General features: G+C 59.7%; 2 protein-coding genes across 2 annotated transcripts in view; both read left to right on the forward strand.

Annotated features, from left to right (window-relative positions):
* TMEM132B (transmembrane protein 132B) overlaps positions 1–18542 on the forward strand; it is an 85993-nt gene extending 67451 nt beyond the window's left edge. The window contains exons 4-9 of the mRNA XM_080649784.1: positions 3487–3673; positions 6757–6900; positions 7060–7265; positions 9061–9331; positions 12222–12413; positions 13691–18542. Of these exons, the coding sequence (XP_080505910.1) occupies positions 3487–3673; positions 6757–6900; positions 7060–7265; positions 9061–9331; positions 12222–12413; positions 13691–14842 (2152 nt within the window). The 3' untranslated portion in view covers positions 14843–18542. The remainder of the gene's footprint in view (positions 1–3486; positions 3674–6756; positions 6901–7059; positions 7266–9060; positions 9332–12221; positions 12414–13690) is intronic.
* Positions 18543–20271: 1729 nt separating this feature from the next.
* LOC308238242 (transmembrane protein 132B-like) overlaps positions 20272–24790 on the forward strand; it is a gene marked incomplete at its 5' end in the record, with an annotated part of 14442 nt that continues 9923 nt past the window's right edge. Inside the window, one exon of the mRNA XM_080649896.1 lies at positions 20272–20276. Coding sequence (XP_080506022.1) covers positions 20272–20276 — 5 coding nt within the window. The remainder of the gene's footprint in view (positions 20277–24790) is intronic.

Raw genomic sequence — 24790 nt, forward strand, 5'->3', positions numbered from 1 at the left:
CGGAGATGTGGCGCCGGATGAGAGAAAGCACGCAGCACAGACAGGGCGTGTGTGTGTGTGTGTGTGTGTGTGTGTGTGTGTGTGAGCTGTTTTTTGTTGTTTATTCTGGAGGCATCTCATTCTCGCTCGACTGTTTTCTGAGTTTTCTGGAAAGGCTGTTGGACCTGATCGCTTCCACGAGTGGTTTCCCGATGTCTTTAAGGGCGCGTGGAATTCGCAAAAAAAAAAAAAAAAAAAAAAGAGAGAGAGAGAGAGAGGGAAAAAAAAGAGCAAGAAAAGGGCTCTGGAGGAGGGAATGCGTGTAGCCGGGCAGCCCCTTTGTGGCGGGTGGGGCCACGTGAAGTCGCGTGTAATTTAAAAAAAAATACATTTTATTGATTTTTTACAGAGAGGAAGGGAGAGGGATAGAGAGCTAGAAACATCGATGAGAGAGAAACATCGATCAGCTGCCTCCTGCACACCTCCCACTGGGGATGTGCCCGCAACCAAGGTACATGCCCTTGACCAGAATCGAACCCGGGACCCTTCAGTCCGCAGGCCGACGCTCTATCCACTGAGCCACACCGGTTAGGGCTCGCGTGTAATTTTAAAAAAATTCTCACCTGAGGATATTTTCCCACTGATTTTTAGGGAGAGAGGAAGGGGGAGAGAGAGAGAGACATCCATGAGGAGAGAGAATCATGGACCGGCTGCCTCCTGCACGCCCCTCACTGGGGATGGAGCCCGCCACCCGGGCCTGTGCCCTGACCCGGAATCGAACCCTGACCTCCTGGGTCATAGGTCGACGCTCACCCCCTGAGCCCCGCCGGCCGGCCGCTCACACATCTTCACGTACGTGTCTCATCCCGTGCCCACAGAGTGCGGCTCCCGGGCCTCGGGCGCTGCGCACGGGGTGATGAGCCGGCGACATCAGCGAGAACAAAACGGTTGCCTCACGGCCGGCTCCGCAGGCTGTGACCTTGACGGGTCTCTCTCGGCTCCAAGGTCAGGCCCGAGACCCAAGCCTGCCCAGCCCTCCCGGCCCCCGAGCTGCCGGCTCCGAGCCAGCGGCTCTCCCGGCGGTGGGGGTGCGGTGGGGGGGCGGGGGGGGGCAGGGACACATGGTGACGCCGCCACGGGGCCTGGGGCGGCCGCCGCCGCTCACTCTGTCGTTTCCGGCCAATTAGTGGCTCCTTCCACCCCCCACGGCTGACCGGCGCCGACCCCACCCCGCCCCATCGTTACCCAGACCCGTCTCCCTCCCGAGAACAGGCGCCGCGCACCCGGCGGTGGTTGGAGATGGAGGTGCCTGAGCACCGCCCGTTCCCGGTGCGGATCCCGTGTCCACTCCGTGTCCGTGTCCCCCGGACCCACGCGTGGGAGTCCTGGGCCATGTCCTGGGCCCTCTAATTCCTGCATCCTGTGCTCGGCATAGAGCCGCCCCCGGAGACGGACACCCCAGACTCCTACCCCTGTTTCCGTGACGCCACACACGATCCTGGTCCGTGCCTGCTCCTCTGCACCAACTTAGCCTCTCTCTCTCTCTCTCTCTCTCTCTCTCTCTCTCTCTCTCTCTCTCTTCCCCTTATTTTTAAATTTTTTTAAAAATATATTTTATTGATTTTTTACAGAGAGGAAGGGAGAGGGATAGAGAGTTAGAAACATCAATGAGAGAGAAACATCGATCAGCTGCCTCTTGCACGCCCCCTACTGGGGATGTGCCCGCAACCAAGGTACATGCCCTTGACCGGAATCGAACCCAGGACCCTTCAGTCCGCAGGCCGACGCTCTATCCACTGAGCCACACCGGTTAGGGCTTCCCCTTATTATTATTTTTTTTTTAATTTTGGTTAATCCTTACCTGAGGATGCTCTCCCATTGATGTTTAGAGAGAGCGGAAGGAAGGGGGAGAGACAGAGAGAGGGGAACGTCGATGTGAGAGAGACAGTGATCCGCTGCCATCTCTACGCGCCCCGACTGGGGCTGGGGATGGAGCCTGCAACCCAGGCACGTGCCCTTGACCGGAATCGAACCCGGGACCCTTCTGTCTGTGGGCCAACGCCCTATCCACGGAGCCGCACCGGCCAGGGCGTCGTCTCTCTCTCTCTCTCATTTTAAAAATCCTCACCCAAGGATATTTTCCCCATTGATTTTTAGAGAGAATGGAAGGGTTGGAGGGAGAGAGAGAGAGAGGGAGAGAGACTGGTTGCCTCCATCACGCGTCCTGCCTGGGGCCAGGGATCACACCTGTAACCCAGTACGTGGACTCGAACCCAAGACCCTGTGGTGTGTGGGCCACGCTCTAACCACTGAGCACACTGGCCCCTCTCTTGCCTCTTCTACCTGCCCCCCCCTCTGGGAGCAGTGACCTCCCCTCACCCCCAGGCGCCTGCCGCTTTTATACTTCGATGCGGGGGCGGGGGCAGGGGCGGGGGGCGGTGGGGCAGGACCTCCTTCCGCTGTGTGTTCTGCGGGCAGCTCACCTGAGGCCTGACCTCTGTGGGGTCACACAGCCCGGCCGTCCCCCCGCGCAGCCCCTCGATGGACAGCCGCGGTGTCCTTGGCGAGGACCTTGCTCCTGCATCTCAGCGGGGGAACGCGGGGACGGGAATAAACTGGGGATAATGACAGGCATCGCTGACCCCCAGTGACCAGGCGCCGGCAGGCCTCTGCGGCCCCCCGGGGGAACCCAGCCGGCCAGCGTGCACGGTTGCGACCCCGGGACCCCGGCTTCATTAGCAGCCGCTCTCACCGGGGCGCCGAGCAGCCCGCCAGGCAGCGGCAGAGTCCCCGTCTAATGAGGCCCTTTTCCCGCACAGGAGAGAGCAGGACAGAGTAGACTCTTGGAGAAGTAATTCCAGTTGGCTGTGTGTGTGGCTCTCCTTTTTTTATTTCTTTAAAATATTTTTATTGATCTCAGAGGGGAAGGGAGAGGGAGAGAGACAGAGGAACATCAGTGATGAGGGAGAATCACGGATCGGCTGCCTCCTGCACGCCCCCTACTGGGGACCGAGCCTGCGCCCTGGGCAAGTGCCCTTGACTGGAATTGAACCCGGGACCCTTCGGTGCACAGGACGAGGCTCTGTCCACTGCAGTGGGTGGTTTCTTGCATTTGGGTTTAATTCCCATTGGCTGGAAAGTGCCAGGGTTGGATTGGTTGATGGGTCGTTTGTCACAATGTAACTCTTGGATTGGCTGAGTGAGGTCGTGTGTTACAATGTAACTCTTAGATTGGCTGAGTGAGGTTGTGTGTTACAATGTAACTCTTGGATTGGCTGAGTGAGGTCGTGTGTCACAATGTAACTCTTGCATTGGCTGAGTGAGGTCGTGTGTTACAATGTAACTCTTGCATTGGCTGAGTGAGGTTGTGTGTTACAATGTAACTCTTGGCTTGGCTGAGTGAGGTCGTGGGGCGGCCATTCTTCCTGCTGACAGAGGGGACGTGGCCGTCTATCACACGCTTGTTCTTGGGGGTGGGTGGCCCTTTGACATGCGTCTCTTTTCCAGGGTGAACGGCTCCCTCTCGGAGATCCTGCAGGTGGATCTGGGAGTGGACAACAGCAGCGACCTGGCCGGGGCCCAGCCCATCACCTGGCAGGTGGAGTACCCGGCTGAGGACGCAGCGAGCGAGCTCGTGGTCTCGGAGATCTTCGTCAGCCAGACCAGCTTTGTGGGCATCGTCCCCCTCGCGATGGTGAGCAAGGCAGGCTCTGGGGAAGCGTCGCAAAGTTTTCTTTGAGCGCTTTAAATAATACGTTTTTTTTATTTTATTTTATTATTGATTTCAGAGAGGAAAGGAGAGGGAGAGAGAGAGAAACATCAATGATGACAGAGTCATGGATCGGCTGCCTCCTGCATGCCCCACACGGGGGATCGAGCCTGCAGCCCGGGCCTGTGCCCTGAGGTGGTTATGTGTGCTGTGCACACTGCACACTCCCGGCTGTTAGTGTCTCCCCGGCTGGCTGCGCTGCACGTGGGGGTGGTTTCTTGTATTTGGGTTTAATTCCCATTGGCTGGAAAGTGCCAGGGTTGGATTGGTTGATGGGTCGTGTGTCACAATGTAACTGTTGGATTGGCTGAGCGAGGTTGTGTGTTACAATGTAACTGTTGGATTGGCTGAGTGAGGTTGTGTGTTACAATGTAACTGTTGGATTGGCTGAGTGAGGTTGTGTGTTACAATGTAACTGTTGGATTGGCTAAGTGAGGTTGTGTGTTACAATGTAACTCTTGGATTGGCTGAGTGAGGTTGTGTGTTACAATGTAACTCTTGGTTTTGGTTGAATGAGGTTGTGTGCTACAATGTAACTCTTGGGCCACTCTGAAGAGTGGTTCCAAAGTGGCTCCAAGGGACAGAGCCTCTCTATGCTGAGTGACCAGCCCAGCTGGACCTGACCAGCTGACCCTGGTGCGCCTGCCTCTGTCTCCTCTCTGTATGAGGACACCAGCCAGACACCAGCCTTTGGACTTAGGGCCCACCCTCGCCTCATTCAGTATGACCTCATCTTAACGAATTCCATGCACCAAAACCCGGACTGGTTAGGGCAGGAGTAGCACTGGCTGGAACTTCCTTTTCATGGAATAGGGACTTACAGGTGACTCTTCCTGGGGCGCCCACTAGATGGCGTGCACAGACCAGCTTGTGGCCATACTTGCCTTGGGCTCCCCTCCCCAGAGGGCTCCCTGGACACCTGCCTCTGGCGCGTCCTGTCCCCAGTTAACCGACTGCTTATCAAACCACATGCATCAAGCCCTTTGTTCACCTGGGATTCCTGACTCCTCCACGTGTGAGGAATGGAGGCTCCATCCTGCAGCCCTGCCCAGGACTCCTCCCAGCACCTGCTCCTGCACCTGCTCCTGCACCTGCTCCCGCTCCTGCTCCTGCACCTGCTCCTGCTCCTGCGCCTGCTCCCGCTCCTGCTCCCGCACCTGCTCCTGCTCCTGTACCTGCTCCTGCTCCTGCTCCTGCACCTGCACCTGCTCCCGCTCCTGCTCCTGTACCTGCTCCTGCTCCTGCACCTGCTCCTGCTCCTGCTCCTGCTCCTGCTCCTGCTCCTGCACCTGCTCCTGTACCTGCTCCTGCTCCTGCTCCTGCTCCTGTACCTGCTCCTGTACCTGCTCCTGTACCTGTACCTGCTCCTGCTCCTGCTCCTGCTCCTGCACCTGCTCCTGCTCCTGCTCCTGCTCCTGCTCCTGTACCTGCTCCTGCTCCTGCTCCTGCTCCTGTACCTGCTCCTGCTCCTGCACCTGCTCCTGCTCCTGCTCCTGCTCCTGCTCCTGTACCTGTACCTGCTCCTGTACCTGCTCCTGCTCCTGCTCCTGCTCCTGCTCCTGCTCCTACTCCTGCACCTGCTCCTGCTCCTGTACCTGTACCTGCTCCTGTACCTGCTCCTGCTCCTGCTCCTGCTCCTGTACCTGCTCCTGTACCTGTACCTGCTCCTGCACCTGCTCCTGCTCCTGCTCCTGCTCCTGCTCCTGCTCCTGCTCCTACTCCTGCACCTGCTCCTGCTCCTGCTCCTGCTCCTGGAACCTGTGCCTGGAACCTGTGCCTGCACCTAGTCCACATGTGTTCTAAGCCCACACGTGTGTGGAAAGCTGGCTGGACAGAGAGCAGACGACCCCAGACTCTGCGACAAGAGGCCACACTGTGCGCCTCTTCTTAAGCAGGAACCCCCCCTTTTCCTCTGACACAGGGAAGGCCGAGTTCTCGCCTGGAATGTCTGAACTTGGAAAACCATGACTCACTCCACGGGATACTGGTTTTAAAACACCGCGCCGTGGCCAGGGGGGAGTTCGTGGTGAAAGCAGCCGCGGATTGGAGCCATGCTTCTTTATTAAAAATAATTTATTTTTTCATCATTTAAACCGGAGAGTCTTACTCATTAGCTTCAGAGTCACAAGGGAGCTGGTTGGCAATGTGGATTCTTGCCCGGTGGCCAGACACCATGCTCTCCCCCCCACCCTTCCCCCCCCCACCCCCCCGCGTCTCCTCCTGCTCTGCACCACGGCTCTCCTGGCCTCGAAGGCCTCCCGTGCTCGGGCCAGGGATGAGGAAATCCACGCGGGCGGCTGAGTCCCTCCCCCAAACACGTGTTCTTAGGGGGGAACGTTGGGTAAACACAGAGGTAGACAAAGAGGAGAACGGAACGCCGTCTCCCAGCCTTTCCGCCTGGAGGCCCCGGCGAGGGGCTGTCTGCAGCGTCTCCCCAGCGTCTCATTGACAACGGGCTGGTCATGTTTTACTTCTTTTTAAAAAGGAAATGTTTTTATTGATGTCAGAGAGGGAGGGAGACGGAGAGAGAGAGAAACATCCATGAGGAGAGAGAATCACTGATCGGCTGCCTCCCGCACGCCCCACACTGGGGATGGCGCCCACAACCCAGGCCTGTGCCCCTACCGGGAATCGAACCCTGACCTCCTGGTTCCTAGGTCGACGCTCAGCCCCTGAGCCCCGCCAGCCTGGCTTTTTTTTTTTTTTAAAATGTATTTAGATTGTTTTCAAATATTCATTACAAAGTTGAGGTTTTCTATGGCCAAGAACTGTTCTATTCAGACTTAATCTCAGTGAAAAACCAGTAAGCCGCTCACCCACTGAGTCTGAGCCCTGATGAACATTGGGGGGTCGGGGGTGCCCCTGGGCCATGTGAGGTGAGCCTCAGGGGCACGGACGGTTGGGAGTCGCAGAAGGAGACCTCTGGGGGGAGGTGACCCGCTCCGTGCCCCCGCGCACGCCCCCTCGCCCGGCGTCCCGCCTGCTGACACGCGCCCCTCCCCCCGCAGGACACGGAGATCCTGAACACGGCCATCCTGACCGGCAGGGCCGTCTCGGTGCCCGTCAAGGTGGTGGCCGTGCAGGAGGACGGCTCCGTGGTGGCCGTGGCCGAGGCCCTGGAGTGCCGGTCCGCGGACGAGGACGTCGTTAAGGTGCTGCCCGCGTCGCCCCCAGCTCTCCCCGCAGCCCGGCCCTTTGGGGTTCGGCCCCTTGGGGCCCCTTTTTCTATCAGGGGCCCCAGCGTTCATTGTCTTTCCCGCTGATACATCTCGGGATTCCTGCTCCCCCCTCCCCACCCCCCCCGCCCCCAGGTCTCCGAGGGCTGCGACTCCGTGTTTGTGAACGGCAAAGAGATGCGGGGCCGGGTGGACACGCCCGTGAGCTTCACGCACCAGCACTTCACCGCCCAGCTGGAGGTCACGGTGTGGGCGCCCCGGCTGCCCCTGCAGATCGAGATCTCGGACACGGAGCTGAGCCAGGTCAAGGGCTGGAGGGTCCCCGTGGCCCCCAACAGGAGGTGAGGAGGCGGGGCGGCCGGCAGGCAGGACGAGGGGTCCTGGTCTGGGGCCCTTGCTGGCGGGAGGCAGGCAGAGACCCTCCCTGTGATAACCTGTGGGACCGGAAATGAACCGGGGAAATGCCGGGGACACGGCGGTCGGCAGGCCTCAGGGCGTGAGCATCGGCCCTGGAACCACGAGGTCGGGGTTCGGTTCCCCGGCGGGACACGTGCTGGAGGCAGCTGCTGGATGGCTCTCTCTCATTGTCGATGTTTCTGTCTCTCTCTCCCCCTCTCCCTTCTGCTCTCTCTAAAAGATCAATAAAAACACATTTTTTAAAAAAACATATTTTATTGATTTCTTACAGAGAGGAAAGGGAGAGGATAGATAGTTAGAAACATCGATGAGAGAGAAACATCCATCAGCTGCCTCCTGCACACCTCCCACTGGGGATGTGCCCGCAACCCACGTACATGCCCTTGACCGGAATCGAACCCGGGACCTCTCAGTCCGCAGGCCAACGCTCTATCCACTGAGCCAAACCGGTCAGGGCAAAACACATATTTTTTAAAAAAGAAAACATGATAAACAATGCCCACGCGTGGCCGCCCCCCCTCCGGACACACGTCCCCGTCCACTGGCGGCCACAGGCGGTCCGCAGCCCCAGGCAGGGCCGAGCGAGCGGGCGGAGGGGGCGTCAGTGTCACGCCGGGACCCGCCCGAGTCCCACGCTCCTGGGGGAAGGCGAGGGGCAGCCCTTCTCTGTTTGTTTATTTATTTACTTATTTTTGTTCATCCTCGCCCGAGGGTATTTTCCCAGTGAATTTTAGAGAGAGAGGACGGGAGTGGGAGAGACAGAGAGAGAGAGAGAGAGAGAGAGAGAGAGAGAGAGAGAGAGAGACAGAGAGAGACAGAGACAGAGAGACAGAGAGAGAGAGAGAGACAGAGAGAGACAGAGACAGAGAGACAGAGAGAGAGAGAGAGTCATCGCTGTGAGAGCGACACATCCATTGGTTGCCTCCCGCATGCGCCCTGTCCAGGGTCAGGGGTTAAGCCTGCAACTCAGGTACGTGCCCTTGACCAGAATCGAACCTGGGACCCTTCAGTCCGCAGGCCGATGCTCTGTCCACTGAGCCACACCGGCCAGGGCAGGGCAGTCATTCTTCTTGCTGTTAATTCTCACCCGAGGATATTTTTCTAATGATTTTTAGTGGGCGGGCGGGAAGAGAGAGAGAGAGAGAGAGAGGGAGGGAGGGGGAGAGGGAAACATCAATGTGAGAGAGACACATCGATTGGTTGACTCTTTGCCTGGGGCCGGGGATGGGACCTGCCACCCAGGTAGGAGCCCTTGACTGGAAATCGAACCCGAGACCCTTGGGTGCTCAGGCCGATGCTTTAACCACCGAGCAACACCGGCCAGGCCTGGGGCAGCCGTTCCACCCACTTCCAGGTGAGGGGCCCCGGCACCCGCTCGCGGCCACGGGCGTGGAAATTGGCTGCCTACAGCGCTTCCCGGCCCCGACCTCAGGCTCCCCGCACCGGCTGCCGTCCTGCGTCAGCTGCGTGGGGGATGATTCCGAAGCTGCGGGTTCGAGAGAAACACCCACCGGCGTGGGCGGGTGGGGCAGGCGGCAGCGTGGGGCCCGCCGCCAGGTGCCCGCAGGAGGAAGGGACAGGTGGTCCGAGGGGCCAGGGAGCCGGCCCGGCAGGCGGAAACCCGCCTCAGGCCACGTGCGGCCAGCGAGCCCCCGGGGGACACCAGGCACGTGCCGCCTCGGCGCCCCAGTGACGCCGCTGTGGTCTGCTCGTGCCCAGGCCCACGCGGGAGAGCGAGGACGAGGAGGACGAGGAGAAGAAGGGGCGGGGGTGCTCGCTGCAGTACCAGCACGCCCTGGTGCGCGTCCTCACCCAGTTGGTGGCCGAGGCGCCCGACCTGGGCCGGCTGAGCCACCTGCTGGGCCCGGACTGGCAGCTGGACATCACCGACCTGGTGCTGGATTTCATGAAGGTGGAGGAGCCGAGGATCGCGCAGCTGCAGGGCGGCAGGACCCTGGCGGGCCGCGAGCCAGGCATCACCTCCGTGCAGGTACGAGCGCCCCCTGCCGGCCCCTCCTGGCAGGTGCAGGTGTGTGTGTGTGTGTGTGTGTGTGTGTGTGTGTGTGTGTGTGCGCTCGCGCCACCGGCTGCATGTATAGTCACCCATTTGTTTTATTTTTTTATGCCCCCCTCCACCTCCAGGGACCCCCTCCAGGCCCCGCCCCCAGGCCTTCCCCTCCCTATTGTCTGTGTCCGTGGGGGATGCATGTACGCACACAAGGGCTTGGTTGATTACCTCCCACCCACACGCCCTCCCCCGCCTCCCCCCCCCCCCCCCCCCGGAGATTCCGCACTCTGTCCCGTGCTCACCAGTTTTTTAAAATCCGCATCCGAGGATATTTTTCCTGTTGGTTTTTAGAGAGAGGAAGGAAGAGCGAGAGAGAGAGAGAGAGAGAGAGAGAGAGAGCAAGAGCGAGAGAGAGAGAGAGAGAGAAACTTCGATGTGAGGGAGACACATCGATTGGTTGCCTCCTGCACACACCCCAACACGGGGTGGGCATCGAACCCACAACCCAGGCCCGTGCCCTTTACCAGGCATCGAACCCGAGACCCTTCAGTGCTGAGGCCGGCGCTCTAACCACAGAGCTTGCTGGGCTGAATTCACCAATTTTCGTCATCGGGAACCAAATCAGTTTTTGCCTTTTAGAGAGTTTTAGGAAAAATACACAATTTCTTTCACCTGCGCTAAACTAAACCCACAGCATATGCAGCCTCGCCCCCCCCGCCCCCGTACAACCGGCACTTTGCACGTCACGGGGAGAAGACGCAGGACCTGGGAGAGCTGGTTTTATTTTCCACACCTGGAGGGCATTCCTCGCACGGTAGACAAGAAAGTATTAAAAACACGCCTTAAACGTAAAAAAGCCTCACAGTGCAATGCTCCCCACTTCATTGCAGCAACAGGACAGCTATGTTCCTGCCAGTTTTGACGGATAATTACGGGGCAAGGGCGTGGCATCCTATCTAATAAAGAGGGGATATGCTCATTGACCAGCACTCCGTCACAAAGATGGCTGCACCCACAGCTGAAGCCAAGTTCCCATAAGGAGCCTTAACGAGCAATCAGCAGGGACCTGAGGCTACGCCCTCCCACGCCCCCATAGGGCTTAACAGGAGACCTCAGACCACACCCCGCCCTGGCATCAGGCTGGGAGACCTCAGGCCACGCCCCCCGTCCTGGTGCTGGGCCAGGGGATCTGAGGCTATGCCCTCCCCCACCCCCATGGGGCTTGACAGGGGACTTCAGGGCTGGACAGGGGACCTGAGGCTGTGCCCCCCTGCCTGGCTGGGCTTGACAGGGGACCTCAGGCCGTGCTCCCCACCCAGCAGGGCTTGACAGAGGACCTCAAGGTGCACTCCCAGTGCTGGGTCGGGGGAACTCAGGCCAAGCCCCCCACCCCAGCACCAGGCCGGGGAACCTCAGACCACACCCCCCGCCCGGCGGTGCTTGACGGGGGACCTCAAGGCACGCCCCCTACCCCAGTCTGGGCTGGGAGACCTCAGGCCATGCCCCCCGTCCTGGTGCCAGGCCAGGGGACCTGAGGCTGCACCCTCTCACCTGGCAGGGCTTGACAAGTGTGGGACTGGCCAGGTCTGGATCTAGCCCAATGGGGGCAGGGGCCAGCTGGGTCTGGATCTCACACGATTTTGAGGTGCATGTGGGTGGGCGGGGACTTGACTCTGGGTCCCATGGTGCACCCCAGACTCTGACAGGAGGAAGGTTTTCATATACATTTTACTAATTTTCTTTCATCTCTGACACTTCTATTATAGAGAAAGGGCAAATAGCAATATTAAATTATTTCCTCTAATTAATTCCCTTTTAATGTGCACGAATTTCGTGCACTGGGCCACTAGTAGTTCTAATAACAATGTAACATGTTACCGCTCACAGTGAAGTCACTTTAGATGTTACATTGTGACCCGGCTGAGTGAACGTGCTCTACTTTGTATCACTTTCCTATCACTGTGCACCAGGTGAGCAGTTTAAGCGCCCCTGATTTACAGGGTCCCGGCGCTGGGTTCTGGCCTGGTCTTGAGTTCCGGTCGGGGCCTGGGCTCCAGTCCGTGCTCAGGGCACCCCGAGGCTCAGGTCGAGGTGGGGGCTGGGCACGTGTGGGCTCCGGGGGAGGGTTCCTCCAGCTCAGGCTGTTGGAAGGTGAATTCCTCCGGGTGGGACGAGGCGGGTGTGCCCGTGTGGACTGTCCGCCCAGAGTCCCTCTCTGCTCCCGGAGGCCGCTCTCTGCCCCTCCTGTGGCCGCTCCATCGTCCCTGACGCTCGATCCAGTCCTTCTCGCACGGAATCTCCTGCCACAGCCAGGGAAGGCGCTCCGCTGTTTTGTTAGTCCGCCCCCGAGGATATTTCCTCATTGATTGTTAGAGAGAGTGGAAGGGAGGGAGGGAGGGGAGAGAGAGAGGGAGATAGAGAAAGAGAGAGAGAGAGAGAGAGAGAGAGAGCTATTGATTAGTTGCTTCCTGCATGCGCCCGACCAGGGGGTTCTAACCCTTGACCCTTTGGTGCACTGGCCGATGCTCTAACCACTGAGCCACGCGGCCAGGGCTGGTTGCTGCCTTCCAGTTCACCCAGGCCCCCCCCCCTTGGGGGACACCCCGCCGCCACCAGGGGCTGAAGGAAAGGGAGGAAAGCGGACCAGGACGATGCCTCTCACGCCGTCAGGCGGCTCGGTGGGGTGAGCGCTTCGCTGCACAGGGTTCCCGTCAGCCTTCCGTTGGCAGAGAGCGTCGGGGTGGGACCGCGGCGGGGGGCGGGGCGTTACCATGGAGCGTGGGGGTGGGACTGCGGCGGCGGCGGCGTGGGGGGGGGGGGGCGTTACCATGGAGTGTGGGCCCCCACGGCCGCTCTCCCGCCACCGCCGCAGGTCCTCTCGCCGCTGTCGGACTCCATCCTGGCCGAGAAGACGGTGACGGTGCTGGAGGACCGCGTGGCCATCGCTGACCTGGGCGTGCAGCTGGTGGCCGGACTGTCCCTCTCCCTGCAGCCGCACCGGGCCGACCGCAGGGCCATCGTCTCCACGGTGACGGCCCAGGACGTCCTCCAGGCCCCTGGGCAGGTGAGAGCCGGAGTCCGTGTGTCCTCGGTCAGCGGAGACCACTGCCCTGTCCCCCCCTCCCCGCCCCCTCGGGTGGTCAGCACAGCTCCTGGAGCTGGGGCCGGATGCTCAAGCGGCCTCCTGCTTCGCGCCCGTCTGTGTTGTCTCGCCAGCGCTCAGGGGAGCAGACCCGTGTGTCCCACATGGTTTGTTAAAATACATGTTTTCATTGATGTCCGAGAGGAAGGGAGAGGGAGAGAGAGAGAAACATCCATGAGGAGAGAGAGTCATGGATCGGCTGCCTCCTGCTCGCCCCCCCACACTGGGGATGGAGCCCGCCACCCGGGCCTGTGCCCTGACCGGGAATCGAACCCTGACCTCCTGGGTCATATAGGTGGGCACTCAGCCCCGGAGCCCCACCGGCCGGGCATCCTCGAGTCTGTTTCTCCCCATCGGCCCGTGTCCTGTGCCGTCTGCTCTCGTGGTTGTCGGTGCCGGACGTCCCCCGGCAGCTTCCTGAGCCTCACGTCCTTACCGAGTCGCCACCTCTGACACTCTCCCCGCCCTTAAACCGCCCGCGTCACGGGCGAGGGCACCCGGGCCCCGTGGGCATCGGAGCCTCTTCCTGGCTCCTCCAGCCAACGCCGCCTTCGTCCCGCCGCGCGGCCTCCTGATAAGGAAGGTTGGGGCGGGGGGCGGGGGGCGGCGGTGTTGGCTGCCCAGGAGGCTGATGGGCTGCACCCGAGTTTGGCTCAGATCCATTGCCCGACCTTTCCGAGTGTTTTCTGAAAGGTCAAAGCCAAATCCTGCTGCCTGGACGCACGGATTAGCATGCACCGCGCATGTTAACGAGAGCACGGCGTTCGCTCGGCACGCCCAGGGCTGTGCAAAGCGAGAAAATATAGAGGTTTCTCCCCGGCCAGCGTGGCCCAGTGGTTAGAGCGTTGGCTCTCCCACCGAAGGCTGGCAGGTTCGGTCCCCGTCACAGGCACGTCCCTGGCGGCAGGTTCGATCCCCCGGCTGCATTCGGGAGGCAACCAATCCACGTTTCTCTCTCACGTCGATCTCTCTCTCTCTCCCTCCCCCTCCTGCCTCCCTTGCACTCGCTCTGAAAATGATTGGAAAAAAATTACCCTCGGGTGAGGATTCATAAAAAAACGAACCCCCAAAACACCCTCAGGACGTTCCCTCTCCTCCGTTGGCACGTCTAAGGCGCGCGAGGCAGGGACTCCCAGTCACGGTCGCGACCCGAAGGGACCCGCTGACCACCCTGGACGCTTTGGTCTCGTTTCCCCCAGGAGGCGATCGTCAGCTCGTGGATCCTGTTCAGCGACGGCGCGGTGACCCCCCTGGACATCTACGACCCCCAGGACTTCTCCGTGTCCCTCTCGTCGCTGGACGAAATGGTGGCGTCGGTGCGGCCGAACCTGCAGCCCCAGTGGCCGGTGCTGGCCGCCGAGGGCGAAGGCCAGGGGCCCCTGGTGAAGCTGGAGATGCTTATCAGCGAGCCCTGCCAGAAGACCAAGAGGAAGAGCGTCCTCGCCGTGGGCAAGGGCAACGTCAAGGTCAAGTTCGACCCCCACGTCGACCGGGGCCACGGCGGCACCAACGACATCGAGGGCGTGAGTCGGGAGTACCAGGACCCCCTGAGCAACTCCATCCCGCGCGGAGGAGGCCGGGAGAGGGCGGCCCCGGGGTGGCCCCCCCGCGGCGCCCCCTCCGGCCACGGCCCCGAGGACAGCGCCACCCCGCCGCCGTCGCCCCTGGGGAGGAAGGACACGAAGCGGCCCCAGAGCGGCGGCGGCGGCGGCCCCGACGCCTTCACGAGCTTCCCCACGCAAGGGAGGTCGCAGGGACCCCACCCCGCCGGCGACCTGACGGTGACCTCGCGGGGCCTCACCGACCTGGAGATCGGCATGTACGCGCTGCTGGGCGTCTTCTGCCTGGCCATCCTCGTCTTCCTGGTCAACTGTGTGGCGTTCGCCTGGAAATACCGGCACAAGAGGCTGGCGGTGAGCGAGCAGGGCGCCCTCCCGCACTCCCACGACTGGGTGTGGCTGGGCCACGAGGTGGAGCTGCTGGAGAGCCCCGTGGACATCACGCTGCCGTCGGAGGAGTGCGCCACGCTCGACCGGGGGCTGCCCTTCGAGGAGAGGAACTTCCTCCTGAACGGGGGCTCCCAGGAGGCGCTCCCCAGCCAGCTGCTCAGACCCCCCGACTACGTCTACGAGAAGGACCCGAGACACCCGCCCGCCACCCCCTCGGGCCCCAAGAGGAAGCGGGTCAAGTTCACGTCCTACACCACCATCCTGCCCGAGGAGGGCGGCGCCTACACCGACTCCATCCTGTTCCACGGCGAGGACAGCGTCAAGTGGGTGTGCCCGGACCTGGGGCGGGGGGACCCCCGGGACTTCCAGGACTACATGGAGAGACTGCGGGACCAGATGTGAGCCACGCGGGGGCATCGGGATTCACCTTTATGCCTTCTGTTTTCGCGGTGGGGGGAGCAGGGAGGGCGCAGGGCGCCGGGGTGGCACAGCGCGGTGTCTGTGGGGCCAGTCCGCCGGGGTCCCATCCGGAGCAGGTCAGAGCGCGGGGGAGAAAAGCCACTGGGGTGGTTTTTTTTTGTTGTTTTTTTTTAAAATAAATTTTTATGGATTTCAGAGAGGAAGGGAGAGAGGGAGAGAGAGAAACATCCAATGATGAGAGAGAATCACGGATCGGCTGCCTCCTGCCCGCCCCCCCCACACTGGGGATCGAGCCTGCAAACCAGGCCTGTGCCCTGACGGGGAGTGGCACCGTGAAGGGGGTGTAAGTTGGGAAATGTCCCTGAAGCAGCGCCTGCGGGTCCTGGAGAAACGGTCCCACGAGTCTAACCCGCTGCCTGGTCCCCGCTCCGTTCCGCGGGGACAAACCGCACCCGAAGGACCTGGCTTGTCTTCCGGGACGCACGCGGGGCCGCCGGACTCGGGAAGGACTCGGTGTTGACCTTTCCGGCCCCGGACCCCCCCCCCCCCCCCCCCCGAAGCACAGCGGGCGCCTGCTGCCCCGGCCTGGGATGGGCGCCCCGAAGATGCCCACCGTGCCGCCCTGGGCGCGGGGCCTGCGCGCTTTCTACCCGCCTCCGCAGCCTCCTCGGACCCCGGCCGGCCGCCCTTCCGGAGACATGAAGAAAAGGAATGTCTTTCCCCTCTGACATCCGTTCGTTTTCCACGCGTCTCGGTCAGGCCCGTGCTTCCCACGTGGGGTCCCGGGAGGTCTCCCTCGTCTGGTGTACGGTCTCTCCGTCCCCCGCGCGCCCTCCCCTCCCCCCGGGAGCCGCCAGCGCGCGTCCCCTCCCTCGTCTTCCCTCCGTTTTGTTGTGGATCCCTCTCGTGTCGGCCGGGGACACGGGCTCCTACGAAGCTGTGACCGTACCGTGAGGGGCGGGCGTTTCTTCCCGGTTTTTTACACGGAACCAGAACACTTTGCAGAAGAGTGGTGACCCGCAAACAGCTCTTCTGTCTCCTGCGAGTCGGGGGGTCGCGGGGAGCCCCCCCTCCCCACCGAGCGCATCTCTGGGGGCGCAAAGAGCTCGGGATGGCTGTGGGCGCACCGCGCTCTGGGCTCCGCACGGTGCGTTGGCCACGCCCACCCCCAGATGTAAGACGGACAGACACTCGCGTCAGACTAAACTTCCCCTTTCCCCAGAACAAAACCCATTTTTTAAAGGGCGGGATGATGTTTTAACTTAGCAATACCTAGAAACCCACCCATACGACGGTCCTCCCCCCCAACGTATCCCCAGAAATGACTCTGGTGGAGAGAAGACCCGACAGGGTGCGCCCTGACGGGGAACAGCCATGGGCCCCCCCCCAAATTCGTGCAGACAAATGACGACTTCAGAGCTCAAGGAGCAGCCACGGTGGAAACGCAGCGTCATCGCAAAATCCAGGCGGGGCAGCGCGCGCGCGGGAGCTCGGATCCTGCGTCATTTTCAATAAAAGCGGCTTCCCCAGGGCAGCCGAGGGGTCTGACGCCAAGCAAGAATTCCAGATGTGGAAACCATGGCAACGGCTTCATTTACGAAGGTGGGGTCCCCGGGCCACTGGACACTGGACTGCGAGGTCGCGTTCCCCACTGTCCTGAGCCATACGATGGTCCTCCCCCAAACGTATCCCCAGAAATGACTCTGGTGGAGAGAGGACCCGACAGGGTGCGGAGAAATGGGAGTTTAAAGGCGGGAATAGCTCGCACCTGGCACCTGCGGGAGGCCCTGGGGCGGGGCCTGGACCCCAGGTGGCCGAGGACTGACTGTTCAAAAGGGAGGCGCTGGACTGAGGTGGGCAGGTGACCGCACAGCCCCACCCACTCGCGACACAGCGGCCACAGGCTTCTGCCCGCGCCTCGCCCACGGGACTCCGGGGCAGAGGTCACCGATGACGTCACCGATGACGTCAGCCTGCGTCCCGAGGCCGGTGGTCCCGTGTTGAAGATGGGGGTGAGGGAGCGAAGCCGGGATGGGAGAATGCAGCCAGGACACCCCAGGCTCCTCGGTGGGACGGGGGTGGGGGGTGGGGGCGGGGAGAAGGTCACGTGCTCATGGGAAACCCCCAGAATCCTGCTGGGCTGTCAGGTGCGGTGCAGGGCGCGCCGGGCCACCTGGAGAAGACAAGCAGGGCCGGCGAGGCCCCCCCCCCAAACCCCGGCCCGCTCCCCCCACGGGACACGGGCCGTGCAGTCCCCTCTTGCTTGACCTCGAAGCCGAGATGGTACGAAATAAAGGTCAAATGCGCGATGGAGGAGGAGGGGTCCCTTGGCCACACAACACGCATGAATATGCGCGCACCTGCGTGTCCCCACGTGCGCGCGGAGAGCCGGAGGCCGGCCCGGGTGGGGCCGCATCAGCAGTGCGGTTCTATCCGGTTCCATCCGGTTCCATCCGCGTGTCTCCCAGCGGTTCCGTGGAAAAGCAGCCGGAAAACCAGCCCCACAACAGAGACGGGATGAGGGGATCCTTACGCCTGAAGCACAGCGGCCCCGGGGTTCTATGGCCCAGACACCCCAGTGAGCCGAGTTGACGACCCCAAGGAAGCAACGTGGGCGGAGCCCCTGCCTCGCGGCCCCCCCTGTCCCCCCGCAGACGCAGGCACAGAGGGGCCTCCAGCTGTGGACTCTGCGTCCTTGGGGGGGGGGGCACGTGCTCCCCGAGGCCCAGGTGACCTGGACAGCTCCGGGCTGTGGCCTTTGAGAGAAGCAGAAGCAGCCACCCTGGGAAGACCGGGGTCCCCCAGTGAACCCCAGAGAGCTCCGCGCCCCAGGAGGGAACCCTGTCCTCCGGGCTGTCTTATCTCACCCACTGGCCCGCTGGGTCCCCTGACTGGAATAACCCTTCACCTCCGGGCGGGGTTTCTATCCACAGACCCCCCCCCCACGCAGGGAAGCGGGGTTCACGCCTGTCCCCCACACCTGTCCACCGCAGGAGGCGCCTGGCTCGTTTGTAAGGCTCACAAAGCCTCCTGCTGTGGGTGTCGCTCGGCTGTCTCGTCCACTGTGTGACAGTGGCGTCTGCGATGTTGGGGTGCTGGCCCCAGTCCAGGCTCTGTCTGTCTGTCTGTCTGTCAGCGGGGGACACTCGGTCTGCCCTCGGTGGGTCCTGCGTGTCGTCGCCCCCCCCCCTCCGCCCCCCTGGGTTTTCTGCTCTGATTATTTCAAAAATGGTGTCCCTTTTCCGTCCCGGTCTCTGTCCCCCACATCCCAGGTGGCTCACACACCAGCCGTCCCCGCTGCGGAAAGGGACCGTGGGCGGAGCTGTGCTAACACGTGGAGAGCAGAGATGTTTGTATGTAATGTAAGCAGCGCCTGGGGACACCGCCAGGCGTGTCGGGATACATACATGTCAAATAAAAGCACGCCAGGTGCGTGGGATCCGGAAGGTGCCCGGGGAGGGCGTGTCTCGCGTGGGATGGTCGCTGGGACCTGCCAGGACATCTTACTCTCACTCGTCATGACTTTTGGGTGTTTTTTTTTTTTTTCCCTTTTTCTTTTTTTTTTTTTTTCTGGAACTATTTCAGAAACAAAGTGACTCCATTTTCCAGCATAAAGCTATATTCTAACCACAGGGTAACGCTTCCTTTTTAACATGGAAATAAACATTGAAACCTTCTTGTTGCCTTGTTCTAGCCGCGTGTTGTCTTCTTAACCTCAGCGTCTGCGTGATGGGCTCATGGGTCTATTTTTTTTTTCTTTTTAGCCGAGATTTTCAGTCCTTTCGTACATGGGAACCAAAAGAAAACGTTGCTCCAAAGTTGAAAAAAAAAACCCAAACCTTTACCTTTAAAAAATATATTTATTTATTTATAAAATATATTTTATTGATTTTTTTTTTTTTTTTTTTTACAGAGAGGAAGGGAGAGGGATAGAGAGTTAGAAACATCGATGAGAGAGAAACATCGATCAGCTGCCTCCTGCACACCTCCCACTGGGGATGTGCCCGCCACCAAGGTACATGCCCTCGACCGGAATCGAACCCGGGACCCCTCAGTCTGCAGGCCGACGCTCTATCCACTGAGCCAAACCGGTTTCAGCTAGATATTTTTATTGATGTCAGAGAGGAAGAGAGAGAGAGAGAAACATCCATGATGCGAGAGAATCACGGATCGGCTGCCTCTTGCATGCCCCCCACTGGGGATGGAGCCCCAAACCTGGGCACGTGCCCTGACCGGGAATCCAACTGTGACCTCCTGGTTCATAGGTCAATGCTCATCCACTGAGCCACGCCGGCCGGGCGAGGACTGAATTCCTTATTATTTCATTATTTGCTTATTTTTGTCTCACACAGATGAAGGCCCTAACGCACTTCATCGCGCACCTGGAGGACAGCAGGTGTGGCCTATTCCAGCGATCCCATTAGAAATGCAGGTTAGGCCCTGGCTGTGTGTCTAGGGCAGCCTTGGGCAAACTACGGCCCGAGGGCCGGATCCGGCTGTTCTATCCTGTTCTCTTGCTCTCCCCTCCGCTCCTTTACTTTGAATTTTTATTCGTTCACACAAACACTCCATCCGTGCTTTTGTTCCGGCCCTCCGGTCCAGTTTAAGAACCCGTTGTGGCCCTCGAGTCAAAAAGTTTGCCCACCCCTGATCTAGGGGCCCCAGTGATCGGCAAACGCATTAGTCAACAGAGCCAAATATCAACAGGACAACGATTGAAATTTCTTTTGAGAGCCAAATGTTTTTTTAAAATTATTTTATTGATTTTTCACAGAGAGGAAGGGAGAGGGATAGAGAGTTAGAAACATCGATGAGAGAGAAACATCGATCTGCTGCCTCCTGCACACCCCCTACTGGGGACGTGCCCGCAACCAAGGTACATGCCCTTGACCGGAATCGAACCTGGGACCCTTCAGTCCGCAGGCCGACGCTCTATCCACTGAGCCAAACCGGTTAGGACGAGAGCCAACTTTTTTAAACGTAAACTTCTTCTAACGCCACTTCTTCAAAATAAGACTCGCCCAGGCCGTGGTATTTTGTGGAAGAGCCACACTCAAGGGGCCAAAGAGCCGCATGTGGCTCTCGAGCCGCAGTTTGCCGACCACGGGTCTAGGTGGTTAGAGTGTCTGTCTGAGCACCGAGGGGTTGCAGGTTCGATCCCTGGCCCCAGTTGGGGAGCGTGTGGGAGGCAATGAATATACTAGTATGTCTCTCACATCCATGTCTCTCTCTCTCTCTCTCTCTCTCTCTCTCTCTCTCTCTCTCTCTCTCTCTTTCTCTCCCCCCTCCCTCCCTCCCTTCTATTCTCTCTAAAAATCAATGAAAAATATCCTCGGGCGAGGATAAAGAAATAAAAAGCAGGTTCCCCTGTGTTGAAGCATCGTCAGTGTTTTGGGGAAATAAAGGTCCCGATGCGGTGAGACGCTGGGGATGTGGATGGAGATGGAGTGACCTTAGAGCAGCCGCCTCCCTCCCTCCCTCCCGCCTGACCCCTCGGGCTCCCTGCTGCTGACACTCAGCTGTGGGGTCAGGAAAGACAAACCGCAGGCCCCTCGGAAGTGAGCCGGGGGGAGCGGTGGGGTGGGGAAGCCGGTGGGACCCGTCAGACGTAGAAGAATTAGGAACGAAACCCTGATCAACGCCGGTTTATGTGGGAGACGAGCCACTTCAGGAACTTGGCGGGGGGCTCTGCGCCCGCAGAGGAAGCTCGGGGGACACGGGGTGGGTGTGGGGGGGGAACCAGCGCCCCCCCCCGCCCCCCAGGAGTTAGCCTCCGGGGATCCACCCTGGCCATTTACCACCAGAAGGTTCCCGCGTCCCCGCTGCTCCCAACACAGGCCATGCCGAAGCCCCACGCATGAGCAGCGATGGGCACTCACTCCATGTATGCCCTCTCTCACGGCCCACGTTCCGTGGAAAAATACCCTCTTTAATGAAAGCCACTTGTAGACCCGATTTATGCCTTTTCTTTAAAAAAAAAATGTATTTTTTTACTTCAGAGAGGAAGGGAGAGGGGGAGAGAGGAACATCCATGATGAGAGAGGATCCTGGACCGGCTGCCGCCTGCACGCCCCCCACTGGGGATGGAGCCTGCAACCCGGGCCTGTGCCCTGAGCGGGAATCGAACCCGGGACCCTTCAGCCCGCAGGCCGACGCTCTATGCACTGAGCCGCAGCGGCCAGGGCCTGGCTTTGCTTTTGCATTTGGTGTTGGGGGGCAGGGAAAGGCACGTGGCCAGAGCCGGGGCCGCCCCGGGTTTGCAGAGGGTCTGCGAGCTCCGCAGAACCGAACCGCCTGCAAGAGAGACAGCCGGGCCGGCGGCGTCTTCATCTGATGACCGCCCTTTGCTGGCATCGAGACTTGGGGTCAAAGCTGATGCGTCCAAACGCGTGGCGTGTTTTTTACGTGTTTTTTTTTTTTTTTTTTTTTTTTTTTAATTTACTTCGCTGCGGGCACTCAGACCCTGCCTTCTTGCTCTCTCCTCCTCTGAGGACCGGAAGAAGGGAGGCCCTGTGAGCTCCGAGGGCCTGCGGCGCCTGAATGGAATTCTCTTCTTTTTCCTCCACCAACACAGGCACGCGTGCAGCCGGGCCCCACGGGGAGGCCGCGGGGGTTTGTGGGAAACGGGAACCCTCGCTTCTGCGTTCCCACGCGTGTCCCCAGGGGGACGCCACCCCCCAGGACAGCCCCCTCTTCACACGGTGCGTTTTCTCTCCCATGCGTCTGCAGAGAAATGTCATCAAACAACTTTAATGCATTTTCCTTCACAGAAGGAACACTTTATAAAACAAATTTTTTATTTTTTTATTGATTTCAGAGAGGAAGGGAGAAACATCAATGATGAGGGAGAATCGCAGATGGGGTGCCTGCTGCACGCCCCCTGCAGGGGATCAAGCCTATAACCCGGGCCTGTGCCCTGACCGGGAATCGAACCTTGACCTCCTGGTTCCTAGATGGATGCTCAACCCCTGAGCCATGCCGTCTGGGCCTCATAACTCCCTGTAAAGTTCTGATGGTTTAGAATGTTGTGTTTTATTGGGCGGACAGAACTTTCCAAAATAAGGATGACCCCAGCCCTGGCTGGTGTTGCTAAGTGGTTAGAGCCTTGGCCCCTGCAATGCCTGGTCAAGGGCACTTACCTGGGTTGCAGTTCCATTGTCCGCCTGGTGGGGGCGCGTGTGGGAGGCAATGGGGCTTTCTCTCATTGGTGTTTCTCTCCCTCCGTCCCTCTCCCTCGCCTCCACTCTCTCTAAAAAAAAAGAAAGAAAGAAAGAAAGAAAGAAAGAAAGAAAGAAAGAAAGAAGAAAGAAAAAGAAAGAAAGAAAGAAAAAACAATGGGAAAACACCCTGGGGTGAGGATTAACCAAAAAAGATGCCCCCAGTCTCCGCTCCTTTATCTCTTTCTTATCTCTGCTGACTCCCCTCCTGGGGAAGTTCTCCCAGGGCTGGCCTGGGTGTGATTGACAGCTGTTCACCCCAATCAGACATCTCCAGTCAGCAAGGCCAGGGACCTTTCCCCCATAACGACCTAATGACGTGAGGGACCTGTGGCCAGGGCGGGTGTTTGTTTAAAGAGTCAGTATGGTCCTAGCTGGTGTGGCTCAGTGGATAGAGCATCTGCCTGCGGACCGAAGGGGCCCGGGTTCGATTTCAGCCAAGGGCACATGCCAGGGTTGCGGGCTCGATCCCCAGTGGGGGGGGGGGGGTGGGCGTGCAGGAGGCAGCCAATTGATGATTCTCATCATTGATGTTGCTCCCTGTCTTTCCCTCTCCCTTCCTCTCTGAAATCAATAAAAATATATTAAAAAAAAAACAAAAAACCACACACAAGAGTCAGTATGCGGGCTGGCCTTCCTTCCCGCCCACCTGGGACATGGCTTGATTTTTCTCCCACTCTGTAGGGAGGACGCCGAGAAGCACTGTTTGGATGTCTGTTCCCTTCAGCAGGAAAACAATTCAAGTTCTTAATCTTATGACGGAACCCTCCCTCCCTGTTGTATTTCCACTGCCAAGGGGAAGGCCGCCCTGCAGCATTGGGCCTGGGGGCAATCTCATCATTTCTCCCTTCAATGTAATTGAGCAACTTCAGAAGTCGGTGAGAGCGATTAAGGTGCGGAAGGTACTGACAGTCCCCCCCACATCCCCTTGTCCCCCCGCCGTCTCTGCCCTTTGGAAGCTGCGGAGCGCGGCCTCCGTAGGCACTTTGATGAGATGCGTCCTATTCTGTCGCTCACAATGAGCGTCTGCCTTCGTCTTTTCCTTTCTGAACTTCGTTTCTTGAAGCTGGAAATATCAAACGCGGCACCGAACCTCAGGGCCTTCGAAAACACATTACCTCCCGGCAAATCCACTTTCACAGTGGCCGTTATGAAAGGAAGCGAGCGCGGTTTTGAGTTGGGCTTTTGGAATACGCGTTGACTGTACAGTTTGATTTTTCTTTCCCCTGTGGGACTGGAGGCGTGAGTAAAGAAAGAATGTAGTAAGAAATTATTTAAAATCTTTCCCCCAGCTTTTCATGCTTGCATCAGTTTGTAAAATGAGAATAATTATGTAGATGCTGTGCATGCCTGGAGAAGGAGGGGGAGGAGGAGGAGGAGGAGGAGGAGGAGGAGGAGGAGGAGGAGGAGATGGAGGAGGAGGAGGAGGAGGAGATAGAGGAGGAGGAGGAGATGGAGGAGGAGGAGGAGGAGATGGAGGAGGAAGAGGAGGAGATGGAGGAGGAGGAGGAGGAGATGGAGGAGGAGGAGATGAAGGAGGAGGAGATGGTGGAGGAGGAGGAGGAGGAGATGGAGGAGGAGGAGGAGGAGATGAAGGAGGAGGAGGAGATGGAGGAGGAGGAGATGGGGAGGAGGAGGAGGAGGAGGAGATGAAGGAGGAGGAGGAGATGAAGGAGGAGGAGGAGATGGAGGAGGAGGAGGAGATGGAGGAGGAGGAGATGGAGGAGGAGAAGATGGTGGAGGAGGAGGAGGAGGAGATGGAGGAGGAGGAGGAGGAGGAGGAGATGAAGGAGGAGGAGGAGATGAAGGAGGAGGAGGAGATGGAGGAGGAGGAGGAGATGGAGGAGGAGGAGATGGAGGAGGAGGAGGAGGAGATGAAGGAGGAGGAGGAGGAGATGGAGGAGGAGGAGATGGAGGAGGAAGAGGAGGAGGAGATGGAGGAGGAGGAGGAGATGAAGGAGGAGGAGGAGATGGAGGAGGAGGAGGAGGAGGAGATGGAGGAGGAGGAGATGGTGGAGGAGGAGGAGGAGGAGATGGAGGAGGAGGAGGAGGAGATGAAGGAGGAGGAGATGGTGGAGGAGGAGGAGGAGGAGATGGAGGAAGAGGAGGAGGAGGAGATGAAGGAGGAGGAGGAGATGGAGGAGGAGGAGGAGATGGAGGAGGAGGAGATGGTGGAGGAGGAGGAGGAGGAGATGGAGGAGGAGGAGGAGGAGGAGATGGAGGAGGAGGAGATGGTGGAGGAGGAGGAGGAGGAGATGGAGGAGGAGGAGGAGGAGGAGATGGAGGAGGAGGAGGAGGAGGAGATGAAGGAGGAGGAGGAGGAGATGGGAGGAGGAGGAGATGGAGGAGGAGGAGGAGGAGGAGATGGAGGAGGAGGAGGAGATGAAGGAGGAGGAGGAGATGGAGGAGGAGGAGGAGGAGGAGATGGAGGAGGAGGAGATGGTGGAGGAGGAGGAGGAGGAGATGGAGGAGGAGGAGGAGGAGATGAAGGAGGAGGAGATGGTGGAGGAGGAGGAGGAGGAGATGGAGGAAGAGGAGGAGGAGGAGATGAAGGAGGAGGAGGAGATGGAGGAGGAGGAGGAGATGGAGGAGGAGGAGATGGTGGAGGAGGAGGAGGAGGAGATGGAGGAGGAGGAGGAGGAGGAGATGGAGGAGGAGGAGATGGTGGAGGAGGAGGAGGAGGAGATGGAGGAGGAGGAGGAGGAGGAGATGG

The sequence above is a fragment of the Plecotus auritus genome (genome assembly GCF_963455305.1).
Source record: "Plecotus auritus genome assembly, chromosome: 13".
NCBI classification, from domain to species: domain Eukaryota; kingdom Metazoa; phylum Chordata; class Mammalia; order Chiroptera; family Vespertilionidae; genus Plecotus; species Plecotus auritus.